At 43.3% G+C, this 27,899-nt stretch overlaps 1 protein-coding gene across 2 annotated transcripts in view; it reads left to right on the plus strand.

Moving 5' to 3' along the window:
• The first annotated feature begins 463 nt into the window (after window positions 1–463).
• ppm1f (protein phosphatase, Mg2+/Mn2+ dependent, 1F) overlaps window positions 464–27,899 on the plus strand; it is a 75,033-nt gene continuing 47,597 nt past the window's right edge. For both annotated transcript variants that reach the window (XM_072245280.1, XM_072245289.1), the window contains exon 1: window positions 464–764. In XM_072245280.1, the coding sequence (XP_072101381.1) occupies window positions 481–764 (284 nt within the window). In that variant the 5' untranslated portion in view covers window positions 464–480. The remainder of the gene's footprint in view (window positions 765–27,899) is intronic.

A 27,899-nucleotide genomic window follows, 5' to 3' on the forward strand; every position in this document is an offset into this window, starting at 1 on the left:
TGCCTAATTTTGACTACCTTTATTTTTATTATATAAAAGTTGCTGGTGAGCGCAGCAGGCCAGGCAGCATCTCTAGGAAGAGAATGCAGCCTGAAACGTCGACTGCACCTCTTCCTAGAGATGCTGCTTGGCCTGCTACGTTCACCAGCAACTTTTATGTGTGTTGCTTGAATTTCCAGCATCTGCAGAATTCCTGTTGTTTATTTTTATTATTTTGTGTTTGACTACCTTTATCTCTCCACCACCTGAGCCGAGACACCTGCGCTGAAGGGGCAGCGACTGCCGGCATTAGAACTCAATTTGCGTTTTCTCCAACCGTTTATATCTGTTTTAAAGTGATGAATACCTCAGGAAGGGGCGAACGACCTGCGAAGCCTCAACAACGCCTCAGCGAGGAGTGCGCATGCGTGCGAAGGGACCCCCCCCCCCACCCCCCCCACCCCCCCACCCCCCCCCACCCCCCCAGCGCGCCAGGCGCGCATGTGCGGCGCCGCCAGTGCCCGCGGTTCGGAAGCGCGTGGGCTGGCGGTTAGTCCGGCGCTAGTAGCCGCGGGGAATGAGGGGAGGATGAGTGCTTCGGCGGGGAAGAGCGAGCCGTGGATGGAAATCGAAATACGGCAAGTCTTGGACTCCTTGCTGCGGGAGTTTCCAAGCCCGCTAGGCCCCGAGGATCCGTTACCCATGCAGCTGGAGAGCGCGTTGTTGAGCTGGGAGGAAGTGGAGGGAGAGAGCGTCGACATGGGGCTGAAGCTGCTGCAGGACAGGTAAGGGCGCAGCCTCCGGGTGCACGGTTGCCTCTGGCCCCGTCCCCTGAGAAGAAACAGCAGTCAGAAGGCTACATGTGAGCTGTAACTATTAGATTTATGGACACGGTCCGCTAAGTAGGTGTGTGTGTTCGCCTGAGGTGAACGGGGCAGAGGGCCCTCTGTTAATAAATGTCATTTCCAACCACTTCATTGCATTTGCAAACGACAGCTCGGTTAAACTATAACTTTAAGTTAAACTTAGATAAAAAGAAGCGAAGTGAAAATGCCGCAAAAATCATATAAAGCAATGCAGAGGATGCGGAACTAAAATACGACACGAGACTTCAGTTTGCAAAAAAGTGTTCGAATTCGCGCACTATTTTGATGGAAGGATTATCATAAAAAAGAGCAATAACCAGAAGAGGCAAAGTACTCGGCAAGTCAGGCAACATAGTGGATTTTTCCCCCAGATTTCTGACAGTTGCAGTTTTTCAAAAAAAGTTTTCACCCCAAAGAGAGATTTAAAGTGACAAGGCAGAAAAACACATGGTCCGAGGGCACCTATTTTACATAGTTTTGTGATCTGAAGTGCCCTGCTCGAGGGGTAGTGTAAATTTTCTAAAGGGACTAGAATAAATTATTTTAAAAAATAGCAAGTGAGCGGGATTCTGAAATAAACACGAAAATGCTGACTCCGCAGGCCAGGAATCGTCTGTGTAGAGGGAAACACTTCTGATTGATCTTTCATTACAACTGAGGAAAGTTAGAAAACAAATATTCTTTTCATTTCAGCAAAAGGTGGAATCAATGATAGGGAAAGTAAATAATGTGAATTGTAATAGTTATAGTTAAAGGGTGATAAATTGTTATATTTGAACTTCTTGGGGAGATGAATGAAAATGAGAGAAAATAATTGTTTCTGAAACAATATGATTTAAACCATAATATTTGCTGAAAATCTGAAGCAAAAATGCAGCAAATATTCAGCTGGTCAGGCAGCATCAGAACAAGGAGTTCTGCAAGAAAAAAAATTGCGGTTGTTTGGTTCATTGTTAAGTTTGAAGGATGTAATGTCCAAATATGAGCAATGCAATTCTTTTCCTTGAGTTTTAATTAGAACAGAAGAAACCAGAGGCAGAAAGGTCATAAGCAGAAGTGGTTGGCAAATTAATGAACTGGAAATGAAAGCTAGAGGCCAACCTTACAGTGTGAATGGAGGTCACTTTATGAGTACCAAATTGAAAAGAAGCACAAGTAAATATCTGCTTTATGGAAATGCTTGGTCCTTGAAGTAAAATTGCATCTTCTGTGGTTGTATGAGAATGGTATAGAGGGTGTTAGAGGAGAAGAACAAATGGAAACAAAGAGGGAAATATGTCTCTGGAATATGGGAAGAGAAGGTCTGATGTTGGCATCGCATTTTGAATAATGGAAATTGCAGAGAATGATCCGTTGAATTTAGAGGTTAATAGAAAGAAGTGAACCCTGTCCATCCTCTGAGAAGAGAGGTTAAGAGCAGGGGTGCAGGAAATGGAAGACTTTCAGGAGCTCTATTAGTGTTGGAGGACAAGCCATCATGAAGGAGAAAGAAAGGTCTCTTGGAGGTACTGCTGTTGAAAGCTGTGCCATCAGAATCGGCTGGAGAATCTAAGAGAATGGAAGGAATGGAGTCCTTTTGGGAAGCAGCATGGGAGAAGGTTTAATCGAGATGGATTTGGGAATCTGTGGACGAGTAATGGATATTGGATGCCGATCTGTCACCTGAGATGGAACTAGAGGTTAAGAAAAGGAAAGGTGAGGGGTAGATCATTTGAAAAGGGAGCAGAATGGAAATTACCAGCAAAAGTGAAACTTGAACTCTATTGAGAACTGAGCAGCAAAAACACTCATCAGTCTTTGAGAAAGCAAGTTGGGATAAGGGCGTATTATGTATTTGACAAGGAGACTTGTGGCTTGGACTCATGCAAGTTTCTACAGTTATACATTGAACTTGAAAATAAATAGAGTTCTATTTTAGTTTATTTAGAGATATAGCCCTTCCGGCCTAATGAGCCCATACTACCCAACTAAACCCATGTGACCAATTAACCTACTAACCTGTATGGTTTTGGAATGTGGGAGGAAACCAGAGTACCTGGAGGAAACACACTATGTCACAGGGAGAATGTACATACTCCTTACAGAGAGCAGCAAGAAATAATTCCCAGTAGCCGGTGCTGTAATTAGAACATTGGAAAGTTTTTGACAAGAACAGGCCATTTGGCCCAACAATGCTTGCCAAATTCCAATTCACATAGTGTGTTGAAATAACTATCAAGTTTAGATTTGAAAGTCTCTAAGGTACTACTCTCAAACACACAACCAGGTAGTTTGTTTCATGTGTCCACAACTTGCTATGTAAAGAAATGCTTCCTGATGTTAGTCTGACACATTCCTTCAACCAGTCTCCACCTATGGCCCCGTGTCCTCATTGATGGATTAATTTCGAAGTAGCAGCTGGCATCCACTTTACTTGTACCCATAGTGATTTTGAACACTTCTATCATGTCTCCTCTCATTCTGCATCTACTTAAGCTAGAAAGATTAAATTCTTTCGGTCTTTCTTCATAGCTCATACCCTGTAGACCCGGAATGAGTCTCTTCACCTTTCTCTGAATTCTCTCCAGTGCTTTCACATCCCTCACAAAATATGGAGAGGAAAATTGTAGACAGTACTCAACGTGTGGCCTCAAACACATTATACAGCTTAAGGAGAATGTCTCTAGACTTGAACTCCACTGAGGGTATTATATACCCCAACATTCTTTTAGCCTTCCTAATCGCTTCTGTGTAATAGTGTTACGCTAACCGCTGTGTTACTGTGCCATCCCAGTTAAGGAATAAGTTCAACTAGGTGAATTGATTTTATGTTCAATGAAAGAGTCTTCGTTGCATTTCTTCTACCAAAGTGCGTGGCCATACACTTCCCGACACTATTCCATCTGCCACTTTGCCCATTCTCCTAATGTCTTTCTGTAGCCTCTGTACTTCCTCAAGACTATCTGCCCTCCACTTATCTTTTCTGCAACCTTTGCAACAAAGCCGTCAATTCCATCATCCAAATCATTGACACATAACATAAAAAGAATCGGTCCCAACACAGATCCCTTTGGAACACCACTAGTCACCGGCAGCAACCAGAAAAGGCTCCCTTTATTCCCACTCTTTGCCTCCTGCCAATCAGCTACTGCTTTATCCATGCTAGAATCTTCCCTGTAATACCATGGGCTCGTAGCTTGTTAAGCAGTCTCAGGTATGGCACCTTGTCAAAGACTTTCTGAAAATCCAAATACACAACATTAACTGATTGTTCTTTGTCTATCCTGCTTGTTAATTCTTCAAAGAATTTCAAAGGATTTGTGAGGCAAGGTTTTCCCTAGAGGAAACTATGCTGACTATGGCCTATTTTATCATGTGCCTCCAAGTTCACTAAGACCTCATCCTTAATAATCGACTCCAACATCTTCCCAACCATTGAGGTCAGACTGACTGGCCTATTGCTTCTGAATCCTCCACAACTCACATTCTATGTCCTGTGTCATCTGCAAACTTATAGTTATTTCATATAGTTCTTTCATCAAAGTAGTTGATATATACTGTGAATAGCTGGCATGCCATTAGCCATTGTTTGCCACCTAGAAAAAAGTCCCATTCATTCCCATTCATTCCTACTGTTTCCTGCTGGCATCTAAATTTCAGCTTTTGCCAATTCGATGCGCTTCAGTTTCATGCTCCAACATCTGGTACCTCATCGGAAGCCTTTTAAGCCTCCGTAAATACCCGCATCAGATGTCTGACTAATGATTCCAGTGGCATGCCCAAAAACTCCATTATATTTGTGAAGCAGGATTTCCCTTTCATAAATGCAATAGACTTTTAACAATTCTGTTAATGCTTTCTAAGTGTTCTGCTATTACATCTTTTACAATAGACTCTAGCATTTCATTGTTACGTAAGATTTACAGATCTGTAATTCTGTTCTTATATTTAAACAGTGCAGCTCTCTTCCAAGCAGTAGGAACTACCCTAGAGTTTAAAGAATTTTGGAAAATGACCACAATCTATCCACTATTTCCAGTGTATTTCCTTTGGTACTCTGAGATGTGGATTACCAGACTTGTAGTGTGTCAACCTTTAGCAATATTAATTTCCCTATCATTATTGATTTAGCCATACTGATTTGTTTCAGTTCCTGCCTCTCACCAGATCTTTATTTGCCTAACATATCTAGGAGTTTATTTCTGTTCTCTTTTATGAGAACAAAAGCAAATGTAAGTTTAATTGTTTAATCTGCTCTCAGGATGAGGCTTTTCATTCTAGGATGAGGGAGATGTCTTCCTTTTTTAAAGAAAGGGGCTTCACTTCCTCCACTATCAACTCTGCTCTCAAATGCATCTCCCCCATTTCACGTACATCTGCTCTCACTCCATCCTCCCGCCACCCCACTAGGAATAGGGTTCCCCTGGTCCTCAGCTACCACCCACCAGCCTCCGGGTCCAACATATTATTCTCCGTAACTTCCGCCACCTCCAACGGGCTTTGTGGAACAATCTATGTTCCGTGCCTATTCTGGTATCTGTCCCCCACTTTTCCTTCGCTACATCGACGACTGCATTGGCACTGCTTCCTGCACGCATGCAGAACTCGTTGACTTTATTAACTTTGCCTCCAACTTTCACCCTGCCCTCAAGTTTACCTGGTCCATTTCCGACACCTCCCTCCCCTTTCAGGATCTTTCTGTCTGTGGAGACAGCTTATCCACTGATGTCTACTATAAGCCTACTGACTCTCACAGCTATCTGGACTATTCCTCTTCTCACCCTGTCTCTTGCAAAAACGCCATCCACTTCTCGCAATTCCTCCGTCTCCGCCGCATCTGCTCTCAGGATGAGGCTTTTCATTCTAGGACGAGGGAGATGTCTTCCTTTTTTAAAGAAAGGGGCTTCCCTTCCTTCACCATCAACTCTGCTCTCAAACGCATCTCCCCCATTTCACGTACATCTGCTCTCACTCCATCCTCCTGCCACCCCACTAGGAATAGGGTTCCCCTGGTCCTCACCTACCACCCCACCACCCTCCGGGTCCAACATATTATTCTCCGTAACTTCCGCCACCTCCAATGGGATCCCACCACTAAGCACATCTTTCCCTCCCCCCCCCCCCGCATTCCGCAGGGATCGCTCCCTACGCGACTCCCTTGTCCATTCGTCCCCCCCCATCCCTCCCCACTGACTCCCTCCTGGCACTTATCCTTGTAAGTGGAACAAGTGCTACACATGCCCTTACACTTCCTCCCTTACCACCATTCAGGGCCCCAAACAGTCCTTCCAGGTGAGGCAACACTTCACCTGTGAGTCGGCTGGGGTGATATACTGCGTCCGGTGCTCCCAATGTGGCCTTTTATATATTGGCGAGACCCGACGCAGACTGGGAGACTGCTTTGCTGAACACCTACGCTCTGTCCGCCAGAGAAAGCAGGATCTCCCAGTGGCCACACATTTTAATTCCACATCCCATTCCCATTCTGACATGTCTATCCACGGCCTCCTCTACTGTAAAGATGAAGCCACACTCAGATTGGAGGAACAACACCTTATATTCTGTCTGGGTAGCCTCCAACCTGATGGCATGAACATCGACTTCTCTAACTTCTGCTAATGCCCCACCTCCCCCTCGTACCCCATCTGTTACTTATTTTTATACACACTCTCCTTTTTCTCCCTTTGTCCTTCTGAATATACCCCTTGCCCATCCTCTGGGTCTCCCCCCCCACCCCCCGTCTTTCTTCCCGGACCTCCTGTCCCATGATCCTCTCGTATCCCTTTTGCCTATCACCTGTCCAGCTCTTGGCTCCATCCCTCCCCCTCCTGTCTTCTCCTATCATTTTGGATCTCCCCCTCCCCCTCCAACTTTCAAATCTCTTACTAACTCTTCCTTCAGTTAGTCCTGATGAAGGGTCTTGGCCTGAAATGTCGACTGTACCTCTTCCTAGAGATGCTGCCTGGCCTGCTGCGTTCACCAGCAACTTTTATGTGTGTTGCGTAAGTTTAATCGTGCTGTCATTAACTTTGTTCCCTATTGCAAGTGTCCCAATTTCTTTACTGTTGCGGCCTACATTTGCTCGTTTCTCTTCAGATATATAAAAGCTTTTATAGTCAGTTTTTTTTTGTTCCTTGCAAGTTTGTTGTCATACTCTGTCTCCTCACTCTGAATCTTTGCATCCTCCTTTGTTGACTTCTGAACTGGTCCCATTTATCAGCCTTGTTTTATCCCTCTTTGGGAACTTGTGTCATCTCTAATTTCTTTTAATAGCCATCTATCCTGACATATTTTGGGTCAAATAGGTAACTATGGCATTTGAAGGCCATGTTTCAGTCACTTATGTTCAGGTCGGCGTATTGTGCTCCTCAATTCTCATTCACTATTGTTAGGAATGTACTAAGATATACAAATAAAAATATTATTTTATATTCTTCTCTAATCACACATTCTTCCCTAATCTACCGTCAGTCAAGATATTCATCTTGACTGACAATATATCAAGGAGAAATGTATAACTTATACCTTTTTAAAATCTAAATTTTAACGTGCTCTAGTCAGGAAAGAAGAGCAATGTACTGTAACTTTGGAACAAGGATCATTTAGAGACCACTTTTCTATTTTAATAAAAGCATCATTGGAGTGATAGTGCTGGGCACTGAGAACTCTTAATACAGCCCTAAGATTGAGATCAGCCATTTAAAAAGGCTAGGATGTGGGTCCATGTATTTGATCCTTTACCCAGATCTTGTTCACTCTGGGCCTGGTGATGCTTTTGCACTTCGCTTTCCTGTTAGGAATGTATTTAACAAGATTTTCAGGAAATAATTATTGGGGATGAATTTGTCTAAATGGCTTGTTATGACCACTCCAAAATCATTGAATGGACAGTTACTTTCAAAGTATGAAGCAATTAAAAACTGTTTAATAAATTTACTGTCAATCTGACTTGTATATTGCAGTTAAGTTTCTCTTGGGTTTGTGTTAAATATTGCACTCATCTACTTTCCTCAGTCTTATTCAAATGGATAAACAGTAGGTAGCCAATGTTCAACTAAATAACCATTTCCATCACCCTTACACGTTTTGCTAGGGTTGGGGCCCTGCTGCTTCCTTTATATATTGTTTGTTCTTTTGTTACACAAGATAAAGGAATTTACTTCCTTTAGGTCAGGTGGCTTTTTGTCTCAAAGGCTACAGCTTATTTTGCTATTTCCTTTTCTGAACTGTGCAGCATAGGTTGTTACTCCCTTGTCTGTGATGTGCTGAGTGCCAAATTATTCTTTTGTTCTTTGTAAACAGGAGTTAGGGTAATGTATGAATAAAATTTGGCTACAGTGGAAAGGATTTATGTAACTTGCAACTTCATGAATTTGATGGTGATGTTGTCTGGCTGATAAACCACAGACAGAATCTGAACCGAATTGCCAGTTATTGGTGCACATTCCAGGAATTTTTACTTTGTAAGTGCTTCTCATTCAATGTTTGGCCTTGTGTACAAAAGAGATATTGGCTCAACTGATACTGGAGTGGATTAGCTAAGCAAAGCCACCAGAACCCACTTATTTATTGACAATGAAAACTACACATTCAAAGCACCCGCATTTCTTACACAAATGTCAGCAATATTAACTGTGTAGCTGCACAGTTGAGATTGATGTTCTAGAACATGTGCTTTGACGTGGAGTTGGATTATCCTGTAGGCAACTATACCTATTATGAATGCTACCTGCACCTATTTGACAGGGTAAAACTAGTCAAGACTCACAAAGCAGCTCAAGTAAGAATTTTATATAAATATAAACTTACATGTAATATTTTGTATGTATATTAAAACTGAATAATCACTGCAACCAGTTTGAAACACCACAAATAATATCATTTTGTATTTTTGTCTTAAGACTTTTGTTACATAAAATTATAAGATATACTACTGTACTTATTTTACACTGGTATAGTGCTAATGTAGCCTTCTCTTAACTGTAACTTCATTTTGTATTCTCCCTCTCCAACTGTAATTCTGAATGCAAATTAATTCCAATGATCAGAAGTAGGAACTTGTTTCTTTATATACAAGTGATTTGTTTCTTTATATACAAGTGATTTGATTCTACCCAATGCCCTTTGCGGGTTCCCCTACACTTCCATAGCAATTGATTGGTAACCGCTGGAGTGTGCTGTATTTGCCAAGGTTAAATACGTTCATATTTTGATTGATTTAATTAGTCGTCGAGCATTAGTAATTAGTTTGTGTGTTTTATTGTTTTCTCAGCTTGTTTTGCTGTGGAAGAACTGTGACCTAATCAGTACCTTGAAGAGTTGTTGTTCTAATGAACACTTATAACTTGAAAATTCTGTGGGCAGTCATAACAGATAAGTGATCTATCCTTGATTAGGAACACAAGAAAATCTGCAGATGCTGGATATCCAAAGCAGCACACACATGAATGCTGGAGGAATTCAACAGGTCAGACAGCATCTGATGGAAAAAGTAAACAGTTGATATTTTGGGCTGAGATCCTTCTTCAGGCCCTGAAACATTGACTTTTTTCCATAGATACTGCCTGACTTGTAGATTTCCTCCAGCATTTTGTCTGTGTGTATCCTTGATTAGACCTGTTAGTTTGTAAAGGTTCCCATTTTGCTGATTCTTCAGCTTTCATTCTCTTTTAACATTTTCTTTTTAAGATCCTGCAGTGTTGAATGCATTCCTGATTCAGGTTTGGCTTCAGTACTACTCTGGTGGATTAATACAATCATGGTTAATTTAAGATTCTGCTGAGCTAGAGAGCCAGCCTTTATAGGTTCCTAAACATGTACGTCTTTGGGTTTTGTACTTTCTTTGCGTGTAGTGAGCATAAATGCGTGTCTTATGTAAGACCATAAGTCCATAAAGACATAGGAGCAGAATTAGGCCATTCAGCCCATCAAGTCTGCTCTGCCTTTCAATCATGGCTGATTTGTTATCCCTCTCAACCCCATTTTCTTGCCTCTCCCCATAATCTGACTAATCAAGAACCTGTCAACCTCCACAGCTATCTCTGGCACTGAAATCCACGGACTCACCACCCTCTGATTAAAGAAATTCTTGCTCATCTCTATTCTAAAGGGATGTCCTTGTGTTCTGAGGCTATGCCTTCTGGTCCTAGAGAATCATAACTAAGAAATTAGGTTCAGGATCTATAGCACCCTGATGGGAAAAGAGCTTAGCTTGAACTGTTAAGTTCAGAATCATCTTTCTGTTTAATTCAGAGCCTGTGTGAGCAGTTAATCAGTATGAGGTTTATTATCACTGACATGCACTCAGTGTCCATTTTATTAGGTACACCTACTTGTTAATACAAATATCTAATTAGCCAATTATGTAACAAAAACTCAATGCTTAAAAGCATGTAGACATGGTCAAGAGGTTCAGTTGTTCAGACCAAATATCAGAAAGAGGATCCAAGTGATGGTGTAAGGGTGTTTTGAGTATCTCAGAAACAACTGATCTCTAGACAAGAGGTCTCTATAGTTTATAGAATATGGTGTGGAAAAACAGAAAAATCCAGTAAGTGGCATTTCTGTGAATGAAACCACCTTGTTAATGAGAGAGGTCAGAGGAGAATGGCTAGACTAAGTTAATGGCTAAGTTAACAAATTTCACGACACATGCCAGTGATAATAAATCTGATTCTGACTGGTTCAAGTTGACAGGAAGGTGGCAGTAACTCAAATAAGCATGCATTACAACAGTGGTATGCAGAAGAGCATCTCTGAATGCACAACATAAAAAACCTTGAAGGGATGGGCTACAGCAGCTGAAGGCCACGACCATATAGAAATAAACTCGGTGGTCACTTTATTAGGTACAGGAGGTATCTAATAAAGTAACCATTGAGTGTATGTCATGAAATTTGTTGTATAGTGACAGCAGTGCAGTGCAAGATGTAAAAATTAGTATAAGTTACAAAAGTAAATGGTGCAAAATGGTGATTCAGGGACTTTTCATTAATCTGATGATAGAATGGAAGAAGCTGTTCTTTAAAACACTAAAGAACATTCAAACGCTCTCAGGCTTCTGTGCCTTCTCCCCGATGGTAGTAATGTGAACAGGGCACATCTCAGATGGTGAGTCTTTAATAATGGATGCCATCTTCTTGAGGTATCACTTCTTTAAGAAATTATTGATGGGGAGAGTGCTGAGCGCATTTCAACCAATGTAACTGTATGATCACACACACGAGGAAATTTGCAGATGCTGGAATTTCAAGCAACGCACATAAAAGTTGCTGGTGAATGCAGCAGGCCAGGCAGCATTTATAGGAAAGAATACACTCGATGTTTCAGGCCAAAACCCTTCGGCAGGACTGAAGCCTGCAGCCTGTTGTGTTGGATATTGCCACACCAGGAGGCAATCGTTCAGGATGTTCAACTGATCTTTATTGATAATGCTGCTTCTACAATATGTGAACTCCTCCCATATGGGAGCGGCTAACTGAATGGCACTAACCCAATAACTACCACAACATCTCCCTTTCTTGGAAAAAACTAGTTATATATTTGCCTGTTGAACTTCATTGAAATTATAGTCATTGAGATTCAGTAATTCAGTTCACTTTGCCCATAGCACGTAAGTTATGCCCCTTACATCAACATAAAAACAATTGCCAACAGTTGTCTTTGTTTTCCTCCTTTTTCACCATTTTTTAAAAAAAATTGTGAAGTGCTTTCAGCATTAGAACTTTTTAAAAAAAAATCACTAAAACTAATGGAGGTTAGGGTAGACTACTTGAACACTCCTGCAAAGTGACAGGATTATTCTCCCTCTTTCTGTAGTCTTTTTGACTGCATCTTGTCTGTACCTTTTTTTTTGTACAGCTTCTAGCTTTACCTCAGCATCATTTTCGCACCTGAGGTCTGCCTGTTTCTGATGAACATTCTCATTCTGCCTGACCATAGTAATAGCTTTCTGTAGTGTGAGATTTGCCTGCAATTTAAGTCTGACAATTTGGTGTCTACTAACCTAACAATAATCCTGTTTTCTATGAGCTCATCTCTCAGATTTACATATGCAATTATTTGACAGGGCAGACAATACTGTGGTGGAGTCATTTACACTTTCACCTGGCTCCTGTTTTCTGAAGTTGAACTTTGCCCGCTCATATAAAACATTTCCTATGAAATATTTCTTGAATTTGCCCTTGTACTGTTTTGTACTCCTTTTTCTGAGTATCTGTCAGTCCTAATCCACCCTTTGTCATCTGCTTTGTCATCCATGCATTATATCAGTGTGCTTGATGCTTTTCTGAAGCCTGAGTGAGATTGCTTGAAACCCTAAAGCACTCAGAGTCTGAACCATCACTCAGTCTCCTGATTTAGAAAAATCAAATGTTTCTTGGTGGGGGGGCTGAGGGGCGTGGCTTTATCAGGTAATTAGATGTAGGTACTGTGGGTATTTCCTCTATTTTCTTGTTTGTTTATTATCTTCATTTATTTGGACTACGAAAGTCTTTTCTCTCCCTGAGAGTTAGACTGAATTCTCTGCTGTGTCTGTGTCTCTGTGCACTTCCCCAGGCTAGTACTCTACAGGTTATTACAATGTATCCAATTTTGGGTGCAGCTTGAAGACATTGCCTAGCAGTTCAATGTTGTCGTGTAAAGTTAAATTGGATAGATATATGGACAGGAAGGTTATGGGCTGAATGCAGGTCAGTGGGACTAGGTGAGGGTAAGAGTTCGGCACGGACTAGAAGGGCCGAGATGGCCTGTTTCCATGCTGTAATTGTTATATGTTATATAACCCTGGCCAGGTCTTAGCTCCTGCACTTACAGTTAGCAACTAGCATAGGCAGTGTAGGTTTATAAGACTGCGGATATTTTTTATAAATATATACAAACAAGAACAATAAATTCTTTCTTGTTAAGGATCTCCTTTGGTTTGTAACCCAAATTCATCAGCGATCAACCACCTCTGATACCACATTATGTTCGATATTGACTGACAGTGCAGAGAGAGACAACAGGAAGCAACATGCAGGATCTTCAACGGAACTTTATTGAATATGCTGCTTGTACAATATGTGAACTTCTCCCATGTGGGAGAGGCTAACTGAATGGCATAGGGTTAACACATTAACTATCACAACCCAGACCAGTTTATCAGAGGCAAAGCCCTCCCCACCATTGAGCACATCTAAAGGAGCTCTGCCACAAGAAAGTAGTATCCACCATCAAACACCCGCCCATCCAGGCCATGCTTTCTTCTTGCTGCTGCCATCTGGAAGGAGGTACAGGAACCTTAGATCCCATGTCACAGTTCAGGAGCAATTATTACCCTTCAACCTGAACCAGTGGGGAATAACTTCACTCACCTCAACACTGAACTGATTCCACAACCTATGGACTTGCTTTCAAGGACTCTACAACTCATGTTCTCAAAATTACTCGTTACTTATTAGTGTTATTTTTCGAATTTGCAGTTTGTCTTTTGCACATTTGTTTGTTTTTCCATCTTTGTGTGCAGCTTTTTTTAATTTATTTTGTTACATATCTTTGTATCTACTGTGAATGCCTGTGGCAGCACATTAGTTTAGTGGTTAGAACAATGCTTTATGAGAAAAACAACCCAGGTTCAGTTCCCATCACTGCCTGTGAGGAGTTTGTACATTCTCCTCGTGACCGCGTGGGTTCCCTCCCAAAGATATACCAATTGGTGGGTTAACTTGTCGTCGTAAATCGTCCTGTGATTAGGCTAGGATTAAACTCAGGGATTGCTGGGCAGCATGTCTTGAAGGGCCTATTCTGCACTGTATCGCAATATAAAAATTAAAAAATAAAAAATGGATCTCAGGATAGTATGTGGTAACATGCATACTTTGATGAATTTACCTTGAACTTTGTACATTTACTGAAGTACATTGAAAAACTTTGTTTTGCATGCCATCCATACAGATAGTTTCATCTTACAGTACATTGAGATAGTACAGGAAAAAGCAGTAATAGAATTCAGAATAATGGTTATAATTACAGAGAAAGTGCAGGGCAGGTAGCCAATAAGGTGCAAAGTCATTATAAGTTAGATTGTGAAGTCAAGAGTCTGTCTTGTATAAGTGGTGGGATAAGAGCATAATAGTGTTTCAGCCACTGCGAAAGGATTGTGTTTGGCATATTTTACTTGTACAGGAAAAAAAAATTAGATTCCGGCGATAAGGGGCTCCAGTTATGTGAATAAACTGAAATAAATGAAATGAGTCTATTTAAATTTTACAGCCATCCCACAACATGGGAGTGAAAATCGTTGCATTATGACTCCGCCGCAATGTACATACGTGAATTTGTAAGTCAAATGGCTCGTAGAAAGAAGTTGTCCTGTAGCCTGATGGTCCTGGCTTTAATGCTGCGGTACCATTTGCCAGAGAGAAGCAGCTGAAGCAGTTTATGGTTGGAGTGACTGGTGTCTCCAATGATCTTCCAAGCCTTCTTTATGCATCTGCTGCTGTAAATGTCCTCAGTGGAGGGAAGTTCACATCCACAGATGCTCTGGGCTGTCCATACCACTCTCTGCATTGCCCAGTGATTGAGGTTGGTGCAGTTCCTGTACCAGGCCATGATACAGCTAGTCCGGATGCTCTCAATGGTGCCCTTGTAGAAGGTCTTGAAGATCTGGGGGCCTGAGGTGGAAGAGACGCTGTTGTTCTTTTTTTGCCACAGAGCTAGTGTGTTCACTCCGGGTGAGATCTTGGATGATGTGTATACCAAGGAACTTGAAACTACTCACCCTCTCAACTGCAGTCCCATTGATGTTGAAGGGGGCGAGCTTGTTTCCGTTCCTCCTTTAATCCACGACCAGCTCTTTTGTTTTTTGGACATTCAGGGAGAGGTTGTTATCTTGGCACAACTGTTTCAGGGTGTTAACCTCTCCTCTGTGGGCTGCGTTGTCGCCACTAGAAATACGCCAATCAGTGTCGTGTCATCTGTAAATTTGATCAGCATATTGGAGCTGTGTGTGGCAGCACAGTCGTAGGTGTAGATGGAATAGAGGAGGGGACTCAACACAACTTTTGGGGCACCTATGTAGAGGGGCAGAGGTGAGGGAGCCCATCTTTACCACTTGTCGGCAATCTATTAGGAAGTCTAGAATCCAGCTGCACAAGGCGGGGCAGGCCAGGGTCTCTGAGCTTCCTGTTAAGTGTGGAGGGAATTGAATGCTGAACTGTAGTCCAGGAACAGCATTCTAACATATGCATCCCTCTTCTCCAGGCGAGTGAGGATGGTGTATACTGCTGTGGCTATGGTGTTATTGGTAGACCAGTTCTGTTGGTAGGTGAATTGTAGTGGGTCCAGCGTGGGTGGTAGCATGCTGCAGATGTAATCCTTAACCAACTTTTCAAAGCATTTGCTTATAATTGAGGTGTGTGTGACAGGGTGCCAATCGTTCAGGCATGCTCCCTTAGTTTTCTTAGGTACAGGGACAGTGATGGACAATTTGATACAGGAGGGCTCGACACATTGGGAGAGGGAGAGATTAAAAATGTCCATAAACACACCAGCCATCTGTTCCGTGCACACTTTGAGGACCCATCCTGGGTTGCCGTCTGGCCCCACTGCCGTATGGCTGTTGACACATTGGAATGTTTTACATACCTCAGCCTTGGAGATGACCAAGGAGCAGGTCTCATCGGCAGCTCTCCTTGGGGGCTCAGTCTTATCAACCTCGAATAGAGTATAAAAACATTTAACTCATCCGGGAGCGAGATGGAAAAGTGTGTGTTAGTTCCTTGGAGCAGAAGGTTGCTAGGAAATCTGAAAGGAGTTTAAAATTATGAATGTTGTAGGCAGATTAGAGAGAAACTGTTCCCTTTGATGAATGGGCCAGGAACCAGAGGACATGAAATAAAGGCAATTGAAAAGTGATTAAAATCATTTTTAAACAGATTTGGTTTTAGGATCAGGATTACATTATCTTGAGGGGAAGGAATGGTGTATTAGTAAGAGAATTGGTGGCAGACAGAGACGTGCGGGGGGGAGGCAGGTCTAAGATAAAGAGAGCTGTGGATTGAAGTGAGTTGAGTTATTCTTAGAACTGGCAAGAACTAGATATCTTGGAGAATACAAGTGCAGATTATGTTCCCCAGGGTATGATGCAGTGTATCCCAGGCCTGACCTGCTGAGTTCCTCCAACATTTGTGTGTCCTGCTCAAGATTTCCAGCATCTGTAGAATCTTATGTCAATCGAGGAAATTGCTGGGGCCCTGATGAGATTTTTTGCATCTTCCATTAGTTACAGGTGAGGTGCCAGAAATTAAGAGGATGGCAAATATTCTTTAGTTCAAGAGAAACAGCAGTAATATACAAAGCAAATGAGTGCTGGAAAAATTGTGGAAATTAATTAGGAGGCATATATCACTGCTTTTTCAAGTATAGATGATGGTCAGCATAGTTTTTTTTAATCCTTCCTCACTAATTTGATCATATTTTGCCAGGGTGGAAACTGATATTTAAGCTTGTAGACAAGCACTTGAATCACTAAGGCATAGAAGACTATGGGCCTAATGTGGGTAAATGGGACTAGTATAGATGGGTACACAATGATGAGCATGGACATGGTTGGCCAGAGGGCCACTGTAATACTACTACTACCCCCAGTGTTGACTGTAAATTTCCCTCCGTATATGTTGCCTGATTGGCTGATTTCCTACTGGACTTTGTGTGTTGCTTCAGAGTCTAACACCTGTAGTTTCGTGTGTGGGTGTGTTTGTGTCTGTCTGTGTCTCCACAACCCTGTGATTCTTTGGGTTAAATGGTCTCCCTCTATACTTCAATTATTAAATTTATCAAAAATGTACTTGTGTAATTTCCATTATTACCCTGACTCTTATGAGCATAGTCATGCACATTATTTCTAAAGTTGATAGTATTGAGTTATTTAGTGGAATAAGAAATAAAGCATATCGCTGACATAACGATCATGAGCGCGTGAAGAATTTCTGAAGATTGGGGGGAGAAAATCAGCAAAGCAAACAATCTGGAAAATGTGTGGAGACATAGGTGGGGTTGATTAGTGACAAACGTAGTCGGCATGGGTGGGAAACAATCAAGAATCTAAAGAATGTGGCACTTAGTTAAATCTAAGCCTTTCATTCTGGCAGATTTTTAAAAAATTTCTGCAGAATGTATTTAGTGATCCAGGAGTGAAACTTGCTGAGAGAAGACATGAACTCCAAACGAGTTGTAAATGTGACCATAAAAACAAACTATTTAAAAAAATATGAATTGTACAGTCTGTCATTTAACACATGAAACGCTGGAGGAATTCAGCAGGCCTTGTAGGATCTATGGAAAAGAGTAAATGGTTAATGTTTCAGGCAGAGACCCTTCATCGGGACTGGATGAAGGGTCTCAGCCCATAATGTCAACTGTTTACTCTTTTCCATAGATTCTGTCTAGCCTGCTGTGTTCCTTCAGCATTTTAGATTTCCAGCATCTACAGATTTTCTCTGCATCTGCAGATTTGTGGCAGTCAATCATTTGTCTATAAATTGAAATGATTAGGACCTGTTTGACTCTGCTGTGGGTTGATTCCTGATTGAGTGTTCTTGATTAAGTATTCTCATTAAACCCCAGGTCAGGCAGCATCTGTGGAATGAGAAACCTCTTCCATTTTAGTGTACTGGGTTTCGTGCTCACTATGCAGTTACCTTTACATTGAAGAAATCGATGAAGATTGAAAGGTTACTTTGCAGTGCTCCTACATTCAGACAAGAAGAGTGACCCTAAGCTTGCAGTTGCCTGCTATGGTAGTTCAGCATTCCATTCCCACTCAGACCAATCTGTAGCCACTATATTAAGAACGTCACATTTTTTTTGAGCATGTTGTAACCTGCAGTTCTCCAGCTTCAGATAACTTTCTCTTTCTTTTGTATTGATTTTTGCCTGTCATCCACCATTTTCATTTTCCACATGTATACTCTGGCCAGGGTATACATGTCCAATAAGCCAGACTGTATGTACATCATTACATAAGCAAAGGAGCTTGATTCTCATAATCATTTCCACACTTCCAGAGAAATTTCCCTCATTTCATGTATTATCCTCCCCCTGCACCTTTGCTATTTAGACTAACTTGTTTCTCTTCCTTACTTCTTCATTTTGATAAAAACATCCCAGATCTGAAACATTAGCTGTTTCTCTTGTGACGACAAACCAAATTATCAGAAGATTGATGCTGATGAGAGAGATAAGGGAGACAAATGGAGAAACGTTCAAAATGTTAATGAGAGAGGAGGGAGAGATAACGAAAAGAGACACCAGTCCGAGTATTGATAGACCGGTTGCTTTGAACCTGAACTGTTTGAAGTTTGATGGACAGGCGATACCCCAGCAGGGGGATAAAAAGAATAGGTTTGCTAAGGCACGACACACACCACGAGATCACCAGATGACGAGACCCTGGAAGAGCGGTGTGCCCCCACAAGTTGGTGAGAGTTTGGAGGTCTGATCGCGGGAACCGACCATAGACGCACAGGGTGAAAGGGTACGATCGGCTGGAACCTGGTGTGTGTGTTCGCCCTTGCCTGGGTGCCGGGTTCACTGCGGAAGAATGGTCGTATCCGGAGCGGAGGGGTCACAGTCGGTGACCACAGAAGACATAACAAAGGGTCCGCCCGAGAGCTAACTGCGAAGAACATCAAAGGTCTGCTGAATCAGATTTGAATATCTTTATCTCTATCTCTCCAACGGCACAACAGCGATTACTGCGAACTGTACTAAGCTGAACTGAAATCTGCGTCACTTGAGACTGATCATTTTACCCCTAGACTGCGACAGAGCTTGGTTGATTCCTATTACCCTAGTTCTGTGTACATGTGTGTTTTATCATTGCTAACCTGTTTGCATTTATATCCTCACGATTAGAGTACTGTGTTACTTATTTCTTTAATAAAACTTTATTAGCTTTAAACCAGGCTCCAACTAAGTGGTCCATTTCTGCTGATTTGGCAACCCAGTTACGGGGTACATAACATAAGTGGAGGCTCGTCCGGGATTTTGAATGCTAAATTTGGGACTGAGTAAATTGATTGGGTTAAAATTCCTGAAAGAAAGAAAGGGCAAACAGCAGAAATGGATATTGAGGAATTTCTAAAGGCGCCAACCTTAGAGGCATTAGAGGATGCCAGGAAATCAGAATTGGCAACTGTGGCCAAACGGTTGAATCTTTTTAAGGGGAAGTCGACAATGAGGAGAGCGGAGATGCACAGAGCTATCATAGAGCATTATGTATCTGAAGGTGTGTTTCCCCAAGGGGAGCTGGAGGTGGTATCTATGGGCAAACCTGGTGGAGAGTTGGTGCAGCTGCAGATAGAAAATTGAGACTCGAGCACGAGTTCTGGGTAAGGCAGCTGGAACAAGAAGAGAGGCAGTTAGAATGACAAGAGAGGGAGAAACAGAGGGAAAGGGAATTTGAGCTGGAGAAGTTAAGGATGACGCTAGCGCAGGGGCTCATGCCGAACCAAGGTGGAGGGTTCAGGGCGACCCAGGAGGTTAGGCTGGTTCCCCCATTTGAGGAGGCCGATGTTAATCGGTACTTTCTCCATTTTGAAAAAGTTGCTGCAAGTCAGGACTGGCCGAGGGATAAGTGGGCTGTTTTGCTTCAGAGCCTACTTAAAGGAAAAGCTCAACAATCTTACTCGGCATTGTCCGCAGAAGATGTGGTGAAAGAGGCGATACTCAGGATTTATGAGTTGGTCCCGGAGGCATACCGGCAGAAGTTCCGGAATGCGAGGAAACAGTGGGGCCGCACGTATTTAGAGTTTGCCCGTGAGATGCAGATGTATTGTGAGCGTTGGTACGCCTCGAAAGGGGTCAATGGGGATCATGACAGACTTCTACAGCTAATCCTGATTGAGCAGTTTAAAGGTTGTGTCCCTGAAGGTATGAGGCCCTACCTAGATGAGAGAGAGGCAGAAACCTTAGCCGCAACTGCTAAGTGGATGAATACGCGTTAACGCACAAAGCGAAGTTTACCCCGAGTAAAAGCTACCAGAAGGGTAGTCAAGAGGGCGGAGAGAGTCCGCCAGAAAAGTCAGAAAGTAAGCCGGGGACTAGTGAGAAGGATAAGGAAGGCAGGGAGCAGTTTGGTAGGAAGTCTCCTGGGGTCGGTATGCTATAATTGTGGGAAAGCCGGACACTTTGCATCCAGGTGCTTTGCCCCAAAGAAGGAGACGGGGAAAGGAAAAACGACGGTTCCGACTGACTGTATTGATCTGGTAAGCAAACCGCTAGGGGAGGAGAGGTCTGATAAAGTTCAGGAAGGGCGCGAGAAGTTTATCTCGGCCGGATTGGTGTCAGTGAAGGAGTTAAACCCGGTTCCAGTACGGATCTGGAGAGACACTGGAGCTTGTCAGTCATTGATCTTAAAGAGTGTGTTAGACTTTAGTTCAGAGACCCAGACTGGGAAGGTCAGGGTGATAAAAGGCATTGGGAAAGGGACTGAAGCAGTACCTTTGCACCTGATGCACCTAAAAAGCGACTTGGTCTCCGGATCGGTCACGATAGGGGTGAGGCCCAAATTACCGATGAAAGACGTGGAGGTCTTACTCTGTAATGACCTTGCCGGCAGAAATGTGTACTCAGTAGTAAAACTGACAAGCCAGCCTGCCAGCATTGAAGCCCCGTCCATGGACTCACAGGTTTATCCCGTGTGCGCAGTGACTCGGCGCATGTCCAGAAAGGCTGCCGAAGCGAATATAGATTTAGCTGAACAACAACAGGAATTCTGCAGATGCTGGAAATTCAAGCAACACACATCAAAGTTGCTGGTGAACGCAGCAGGCCAGGCAGCATCTGTAGGAAGAGGTGCAGTCGACGTTTCAGGCCGAGACCCTTCGTCAGGACTAACTGAAGGAAGAGTGAGTAAGGGATTTTAAAGTTGGAGGGGGAGATCCAAAATGATAGGAGAAGACAGGAGGGGGAGGGATAGAGCCAAGAGCTGGACAGGTGATAGGCAAAAGGTACATCTGCTCTCACTCCATCCTCCCGCCACCCCACTAGGAATAGGGTTCCCCTGGTCCTCACCTACCACCCCACCAGCCTCCGGGTCCAACATATTATTCTCCGTAACTTCTGCCACCTCCAACGGGATCCCACCACTAAGCACATCTTTCCCTCCCCCCCCTTCTCTGCATTCCGCAGGGATCGCTCCGTACACAACTCCCTTGTCCATTCGTCCCCCCCATCCCTCCCCACTGATCTCCCTCCTGGCACTTATCCGTGTAAGCGGAACAAGTGCTACACATGCCCTTACACTTCCTCCCTTACCACCATTCAGGGCCCCAAACAGTCCTTCCAGTTGAGGCAACACTTCACCTGTGAGTCGACTGGGGTGATATACTGCGTCCGGTGCTCCCGATGTGGCCTTTCATATATTGCTGAGACCCGACGCAGACTGGGAGACCGCTTTGCTGAACATCTACGCTCTGTCCGCCAGAGAAAGCAGGATCTCCCAGTGGCCACACATTTTAATTCCACATCCCATTCCCATTCTGACATGTCTATCCACAGCCTCCTCTACTGTAAAGATGAAGCCACACTCAGGTTGGAGGAACAACACCTTATATTCCGTCTGGGTAGCCTCCAACCTGATGGCATGAACATCGACTTCTCTAACTTCCGCTAAGGCCCCACCTCCCCCTCGTACCCCATCTGTTACTCATTTTTATGCACACACTCTTTCTCTCACTCTCCTTTTTCTCCCTCTGTCCCTCTGAATATACCTCTTGCCCATCCTCTGGGTCCCCCCCCCCCCTTGTCTTTCTTCCCGGACCTCCTGTCCCATGATCCTCTCGTATCCCCTTTTGCCTATCACCTGTCCAGCTCTTGGCTCCATCCCTCCCCCTCCTGTCTTCTCCTATCATTTTGGATCTCCCCCTCCCCCTCCAACTTTCAAATCCCTTACTCACTCTTCCTTCAGTTAGTCCTGACGAAGGGTCTTGGCCTGAAACGTCGACTGCACCTCTTCCTACAGATGCTGCCTGGCCTGCTGCGTTCACCAGCAACTTTGATGTGTGTTGCATAGATTTAACTGAGATGTTTTTACCAGCCTTGTACCGGGGTGGGGGGGGAGGGGGTTAGAAAGTGAGAAGAAGGGGCGTAGTGAAACAGAAGGAAGTAAAGGAGTTGAGGTAGATTTATCAATAGCGAGGAAGGAATTTATACAGGCACAGGAACGAGACGAGGAGCTGATGGTTTTGATGGAGGCAGCTCTCTCTGAAGCAGAATTGAAAAGGGAGCCAGTGGGCTATTATGTGAAGGAGGGAGTACTAATGGGGAAATGGAGACCACGTACCGTGCCCGCAGATGAGGAATGGGGTGGTGATAGTGCCCAAAATTTATGGGGATGAGATTTTTAACCTGGCCCACAAGATACCTTTTGGGGTACCTTTTGGACATTTTGGGGTGAGGAAGACAATCGATAGAATCATGAAAGAGTTTTACTGGCCGCACAGGAGGAAGGATGCTATTGACCATTGTAGACGTGAGCTAACACAGTTACAGGCTATTGATATGCTAACAGCTTGCCACAATAAGTGAGCAGACCTAGTCGGTGTTATCACAAAAATTAATGAGGCTAGGGTGTCACCTGATAAGGGGAAAACCCATTTTGAAAAGATAAGTATGGTGCAGACCAGATGGGAGAACTCTATTGTCTTGGCCAGCTTTGCTGATAAGGTCTCTCCCTTAACCCCCGAACAGAGCGAGCCGCTAAGAAAGCTAATTAACCGGCATGCACACGTATGTCCGGATGTCCTGAGGCAATGCAAAGAGCCGGGACATGGTGTTGTTGTCACATCAGCTCAGCCTAGTGAGCTCCTATAGGATGATTAATTCAGTGACAAAAGGGCTAAAGAACGCAGAAGCGTATATTGGCGATTTAGTGGTCTGGAGTGACACGTGGGAGGGGCACATTGTGGCAGTAGAGGAGCTGTTTGAACCCAGCCTGACAGTGAACCTCGCAAAAAGTGAATTCGGCCATGCGAAGGTCACTTATATGGGATTTGTGGTAGGACAGGAGCAGCTGGCTCCGATGCAGGCTAAGGTGTGGGCTATCTCTGAAGTCCCCACCCCGACAGACAAGAGAGCCTTGAGAAGGTTCTTGGAGATGGTGGGGTACTATCGGAAGTTTTGCAAAAACTTTGCGGATATTAACCTCCCTCTTACTGAGCTCCTGCAAAAGAATGTGAAGTGTGTGCTTGTTATATTTGTTATACTTGTTATATTTGTCCGGGACGGAAACCACTGAGAAGTTACACTGATCACAACCCATTAGTGTTTTTGGCCACTATGAAGTTTGCTAAGTTGGAGCCTGGTCGTAGAGGATATTAAAATAACACATATAAAAGGAACAGAAAGGTGATTGCTGACTGTCTGTCAAGGTGTTGACAACTTAAAGTTCTCTGTATTAGCCAAATAGCTGATGACCCTGTATATTCAGCAGGCCAGGCAGCATCTGTAGGAAGAGGTGCAGTCGACGTTTCAGGCCAAGACCCTTCGTCAGGTTAGTCCTGACGAAGGGTCTCGGCCTGAAACGTCGACTGCACCTCTTCCTACAGATGCTGCCTGGCCTGCTGCGTTCACCAGCAACTTTGATGTGTGTTGCTTGAATTTCCAGCATCTGCAGAATTCCTGTTGTTTGACCCTGTATATTAGTGTGTATTTAATAATGTATTCATGCCTATAATTTTTACCCCGGTAAAAATCCTTTGAAGGATAGGGGTGTGACGACAAACCAAGTTATCAGAAGATTGATGCTGATGAGAGAGATAAGGGAGACAAATGAAGAAACGTTCAAAATGTTAATGAGAGAGGAGAGAGAGATAACGAAAAGAGACACCAGTCCGAGTATTGATAGACCGGTTGCTTTGAACCTGAACTGTTTGAAGTTTGATGGACAGGCGATACCCCAGCAGGGGGATAAAAAAGACAGGTTCACTAAGGCACAACACGCACCACGAGATCACAAGACAACGAGACCCTGGAAGAGTGGTGTGCCCCCACAAGTTGGTGGAAGTTTGGAGGTTTCATCGCGGGAACCGACCATAGACGCACAGGGTGAAAGGGCACGATCGGCGGGAACCTGGTGTGTGTGTCCGCCCTTGCCTGGGTGCAGGGTTCACCGCGGAAGAACGGTCATATCCAGAGCGGAGGGGTCACAGTCGGTGACCACAGAGGACATAACAAAGGGTCCGCCCGAGAGCTAACTGCGAAGAACGTCAAAAGTCTGCTGAATCAGATTTGATTGATTGAAAAAATTGACCAAAAGGTATGGAAGGAAAGGATTTGTAAAGAGAAAACAAAGGTCCAATATGGAGGGCTGTGGGTCATCCCGGCAGATCAGGCTGTGCTAATGGAGAAGGGAAATCTTACTTAATATCACAGATGTAAGCTCTACAATAAATGAGCAGCTTTGATACAGATGGAGAAGCTAAGTTATTGAAGTTGTAGAATTTGAGTCTGGAAGGCTACAACATGCCCAGAAGAAAAATGAGATGTTTTTCGAATGCAGGTGGACACAGACACTTATGAGTGGGGCTGTGGTGGCAAATTGATGTGGCAGTCAATAGAGCCCAGAGTCACCCCTGTGGACTGAACCCAGATGTGGCAGAGCAGACTCAATGGGACAAATTCTGCTGCTACTACTTAATGGTCTTACGGATCTGCAAAGCATTTGCTCAATTTGAATTTGGTTTCTCCAACCATGTCTTGAACACTGAATATAAGTGAATTGCTGGAAATAATGTTTAGGGCCTGGAAGATAGGAAGGGAAGAGGTTGAAAAGCAGGTGTTGCATCACCTATAGTTGCACAAGAAAATGCTGTAAGAAAGGTAGTGGATAGTGGGGATGGAATTGTGGGCCAGGGAACTGTAATCTCTTTGAAATGCTGAGAGGGGAGAGAAGGTTTCTGGCAGTGGAATCTTTTTGAGCAGGATGGAAATAGGGGGAAAAAAAAGGCTAGTAGTGTGGAAAATGAGGACTAGAGAACTCTATTCTTGGGCTGTCAGGAGGAAATGGAATGATATTAGAGATCCAAAAAATAGGTGTGATGCAGCTGTGAAGTCAACTATGGCAGAGGAGCAACAGTGGTTCAGAAAGGAGGAGAATATCTCCGAGGCAACTGTATAGCAGAATGTAGGAGAATAAAAGTCCTTGTGGGAGATAAGGTGGAAGAAATTATAGTTGAGATCTGTGTGTTGGGGTCTGTGTCGTGGATATTTGTTGCTATCACATGAAGACAAGAGTCTGGGGTGGACCATGTTAAGGTGGGAGTAGGATGGAAATGAAAATAAGTGATTATTTTGAGAAAGTAGAAGCTGGTAGTATTTTTGGGAGCATAGCTCTGCTGCCATTTTAGACCAATCTGAGTAACTGCTGACTGGATATTCATGAATATATCTGAATATTCAATCACAAACAAGAGAAAATCTGCAGCCTGCTGAAGGGTCTTGACCCAAAACATCGACTATACTCTTTTCCATCAATGCTGCCTGGCCTGCTGAGTTCCTCCAGCAGTTTGTGTGTATATCTGAATATTGTTTGGTACATAGAAAGATCTGGTTGCAATTTAGCAGCTGTTAAATGTTTAACTGGGCATGATGTATCAAAGTTAATTGTGTATGTTTGAATAATGACATGTCAAGGACTGACAGCATGAAGTGGAAAAGATGACAGGAAGCTGGCAAGTCACTTGGAATGTTCAGTTTATTATAGGCATTGTCAGTACTTGCATAAAATGTTTTATTTTGAATTTTGCATCTAGTTTAAACATTAAGCTGACTAAGTTAATGTATAAAGATGAAGAGCAATCATCTTTATATTCTTAATAATGTTCCTGAAGCCCAGCATCAGGATGTGATGTTTCTTTTTCCTTTCTGTGGATGTGGGATTGCTGGCAAAACCAGAATTTGTGTCGTGACATGGTGGGAGCCAAATTCTTGAACTGTTGCTGTAACTGTGGTGAAAATGTTCTCTAACACAATTGGTTAGGATGTACCAGGATTTAGATGTTGAAGGCTGTCAACCCACTGATAGATCAGAATGCTGTATGATATGCAAGTGGATGATGTTCCTGTATGTCACCTGATACAGTTTATAAGTTGAGGGGTACTATTAAAGTAATCTTGTGAGTGTGTGTGTGTTTCACATCATACTCTTCAGAACTGATCAAAAGTCTTCAACCTGATATGTTAATTTGGTTTCTTCTCCCACATGTACTGTCGGATCTACTGAGTCAGCATTACCACTTTTTAGTTTTCACATTTTGTACAAATCAAAAATTATTCACAAACACTAGAAAATCTGCAGATACTGGAAATCTAAAGCAACACATATACAGTGCTGGAGGAACTCAGCAGGTCAGGCAGAATCTGTGGAAAAGAGTAAAAGGTTGACCTTTTAGGCTGAGACTCTTCATCAGGACTGGGAAGGAAAGGGAGAAGTCAGAGTAAGAAGGTGGGGGAGGGGAAGGAGAAGTACAAGGTGGCAGATGATAGCTGAAACTGGGAGAGGGATGGGGAATGAAGTAAAGAGCTGGGAAGTTGATTGATGAAAGAGATGAAGGGCTGGAGAAGGAGGACTCTGATAGAGACAGAAGACCATGGAAGAAAGAAGGGAGAGGAGCACTAAAGGGAGGTGAGATGAGAAACTGAGAGGGAAACAAGAATGGGGAATGGTGAAAGGGGGGCAATTATTGGAAGTTTGAGAAATCGATGTTTGTGCCATCAGGTTGGGGGCTACCTAGACAAAATAATAAGTTGTTGCCCCTCCAACCTGAGTGTAGTCTCATTGTGCAGTAGAGAAGCCATGAACTGATATGTTGGAATGGTAAGTAGACTTGAAGGTGCTCGATGAAGTGCTCTCCCAATCTATGTCTGGTCTCACTGATACATAAGAGGCCATACTGGGAGCACCTGATGCAATAGATGACTCCAATAGACTGGCAAGTGAAGTGTTGCCTCACCTGGAAGGACTGTTTGGAGTCCTGAATGGTAGAATTATTCAACAGAGTATCGCAACACTTGATACCACTCTGTATACCTTTATGGTTTGAGAAGAAATACCTCTTTGCATGGCATACATTGTGGCGTGTTTTTCTACTAGTGCCTTGAAACAGGGAATTTGTTTCTCCAACTGATGCAGAGAGTTTGATGGCACAAGTGTTTCATGCTGGCTGATGGTTTTAAACAAAAGTCTGTTTTGTCTTCAAAATATGGGTGGATGTAGATCTGGGAAAAATAGATAATTTGACAATCTGTGTTCTGGTTGCTGAACCTGAAGAAAGAATGTCATGAAGCTGGAGGGGGTGCAGTAACCATTTGTTCACAAGACTGGAGGGGTTGAGTTGAGAGGTTGGATAGGCTGAGGCCTCTCTCTCCCCCCCCCCCCCCGTATATAGTAAGCTGAGGGTGACCTTCCCTAAAATTTTAAGGGGAATGATGAGATTAATGGTGACAGTCTTTTCTTCCTCAGGGTAGAGTACTCTATAAGATTTAAGTGTGTGGGGAATATTTAGAAATAATCTTGATCAGATTTGTTATCACTGATGTATATTATGAAATGTGTTTTGTGGCAGCAGTAAAGTGAAAATTGCTGCAAATGACAAAAATAATGCAAAAGTTGAATAATGAGATTGTGCTCGTGTCAATGGAGGAGATCGATTGTTCCTGCGTCTCCTCCCTGATGATAGTGATGAAAAAAGGTTATGTCCCAGATGGTGTGGGTCCTTTAACTTTTTCCATGCACAGGATTGGTGGGTAGGTGGAACAACTGCTATAGGAAGTGGTAGAGGTAGATACAGTTGCAGTTGGGAAAGGTTTTTTGAGTTATTGGCCAAATGCAGGCAGTCTGATCAGGCTCTGAAAGGCAACTTAGTTGGCATGGGTGAATTGGGCTGAAGGCCCAGTTTCTGTGCTACATAATTTTATGTCTCTCTGATATCCAGATTAATGTTTATTTAGTGTTGGCTCCTTTGATGGGATGTATCAGAGCCATAAGTATTCCCTTTGTGTGTACCCAGCATGACGATGAAACTGACCATGAGA

The sequence above is a fragment of the Mobula birostris genome, chromosome 2, assembly GCF_030028105.1.
Source record: "Mobula birostris isolate sMobBir1 chromosome 2, sMobBir1.hap1, whole genome shotgun sequence".
NCBI lineage: Eukaryota > Metazoa > Chordata > Chondrichthyes > Myliobatiformes > Myliobatidae > Mobula > Mobula birostris.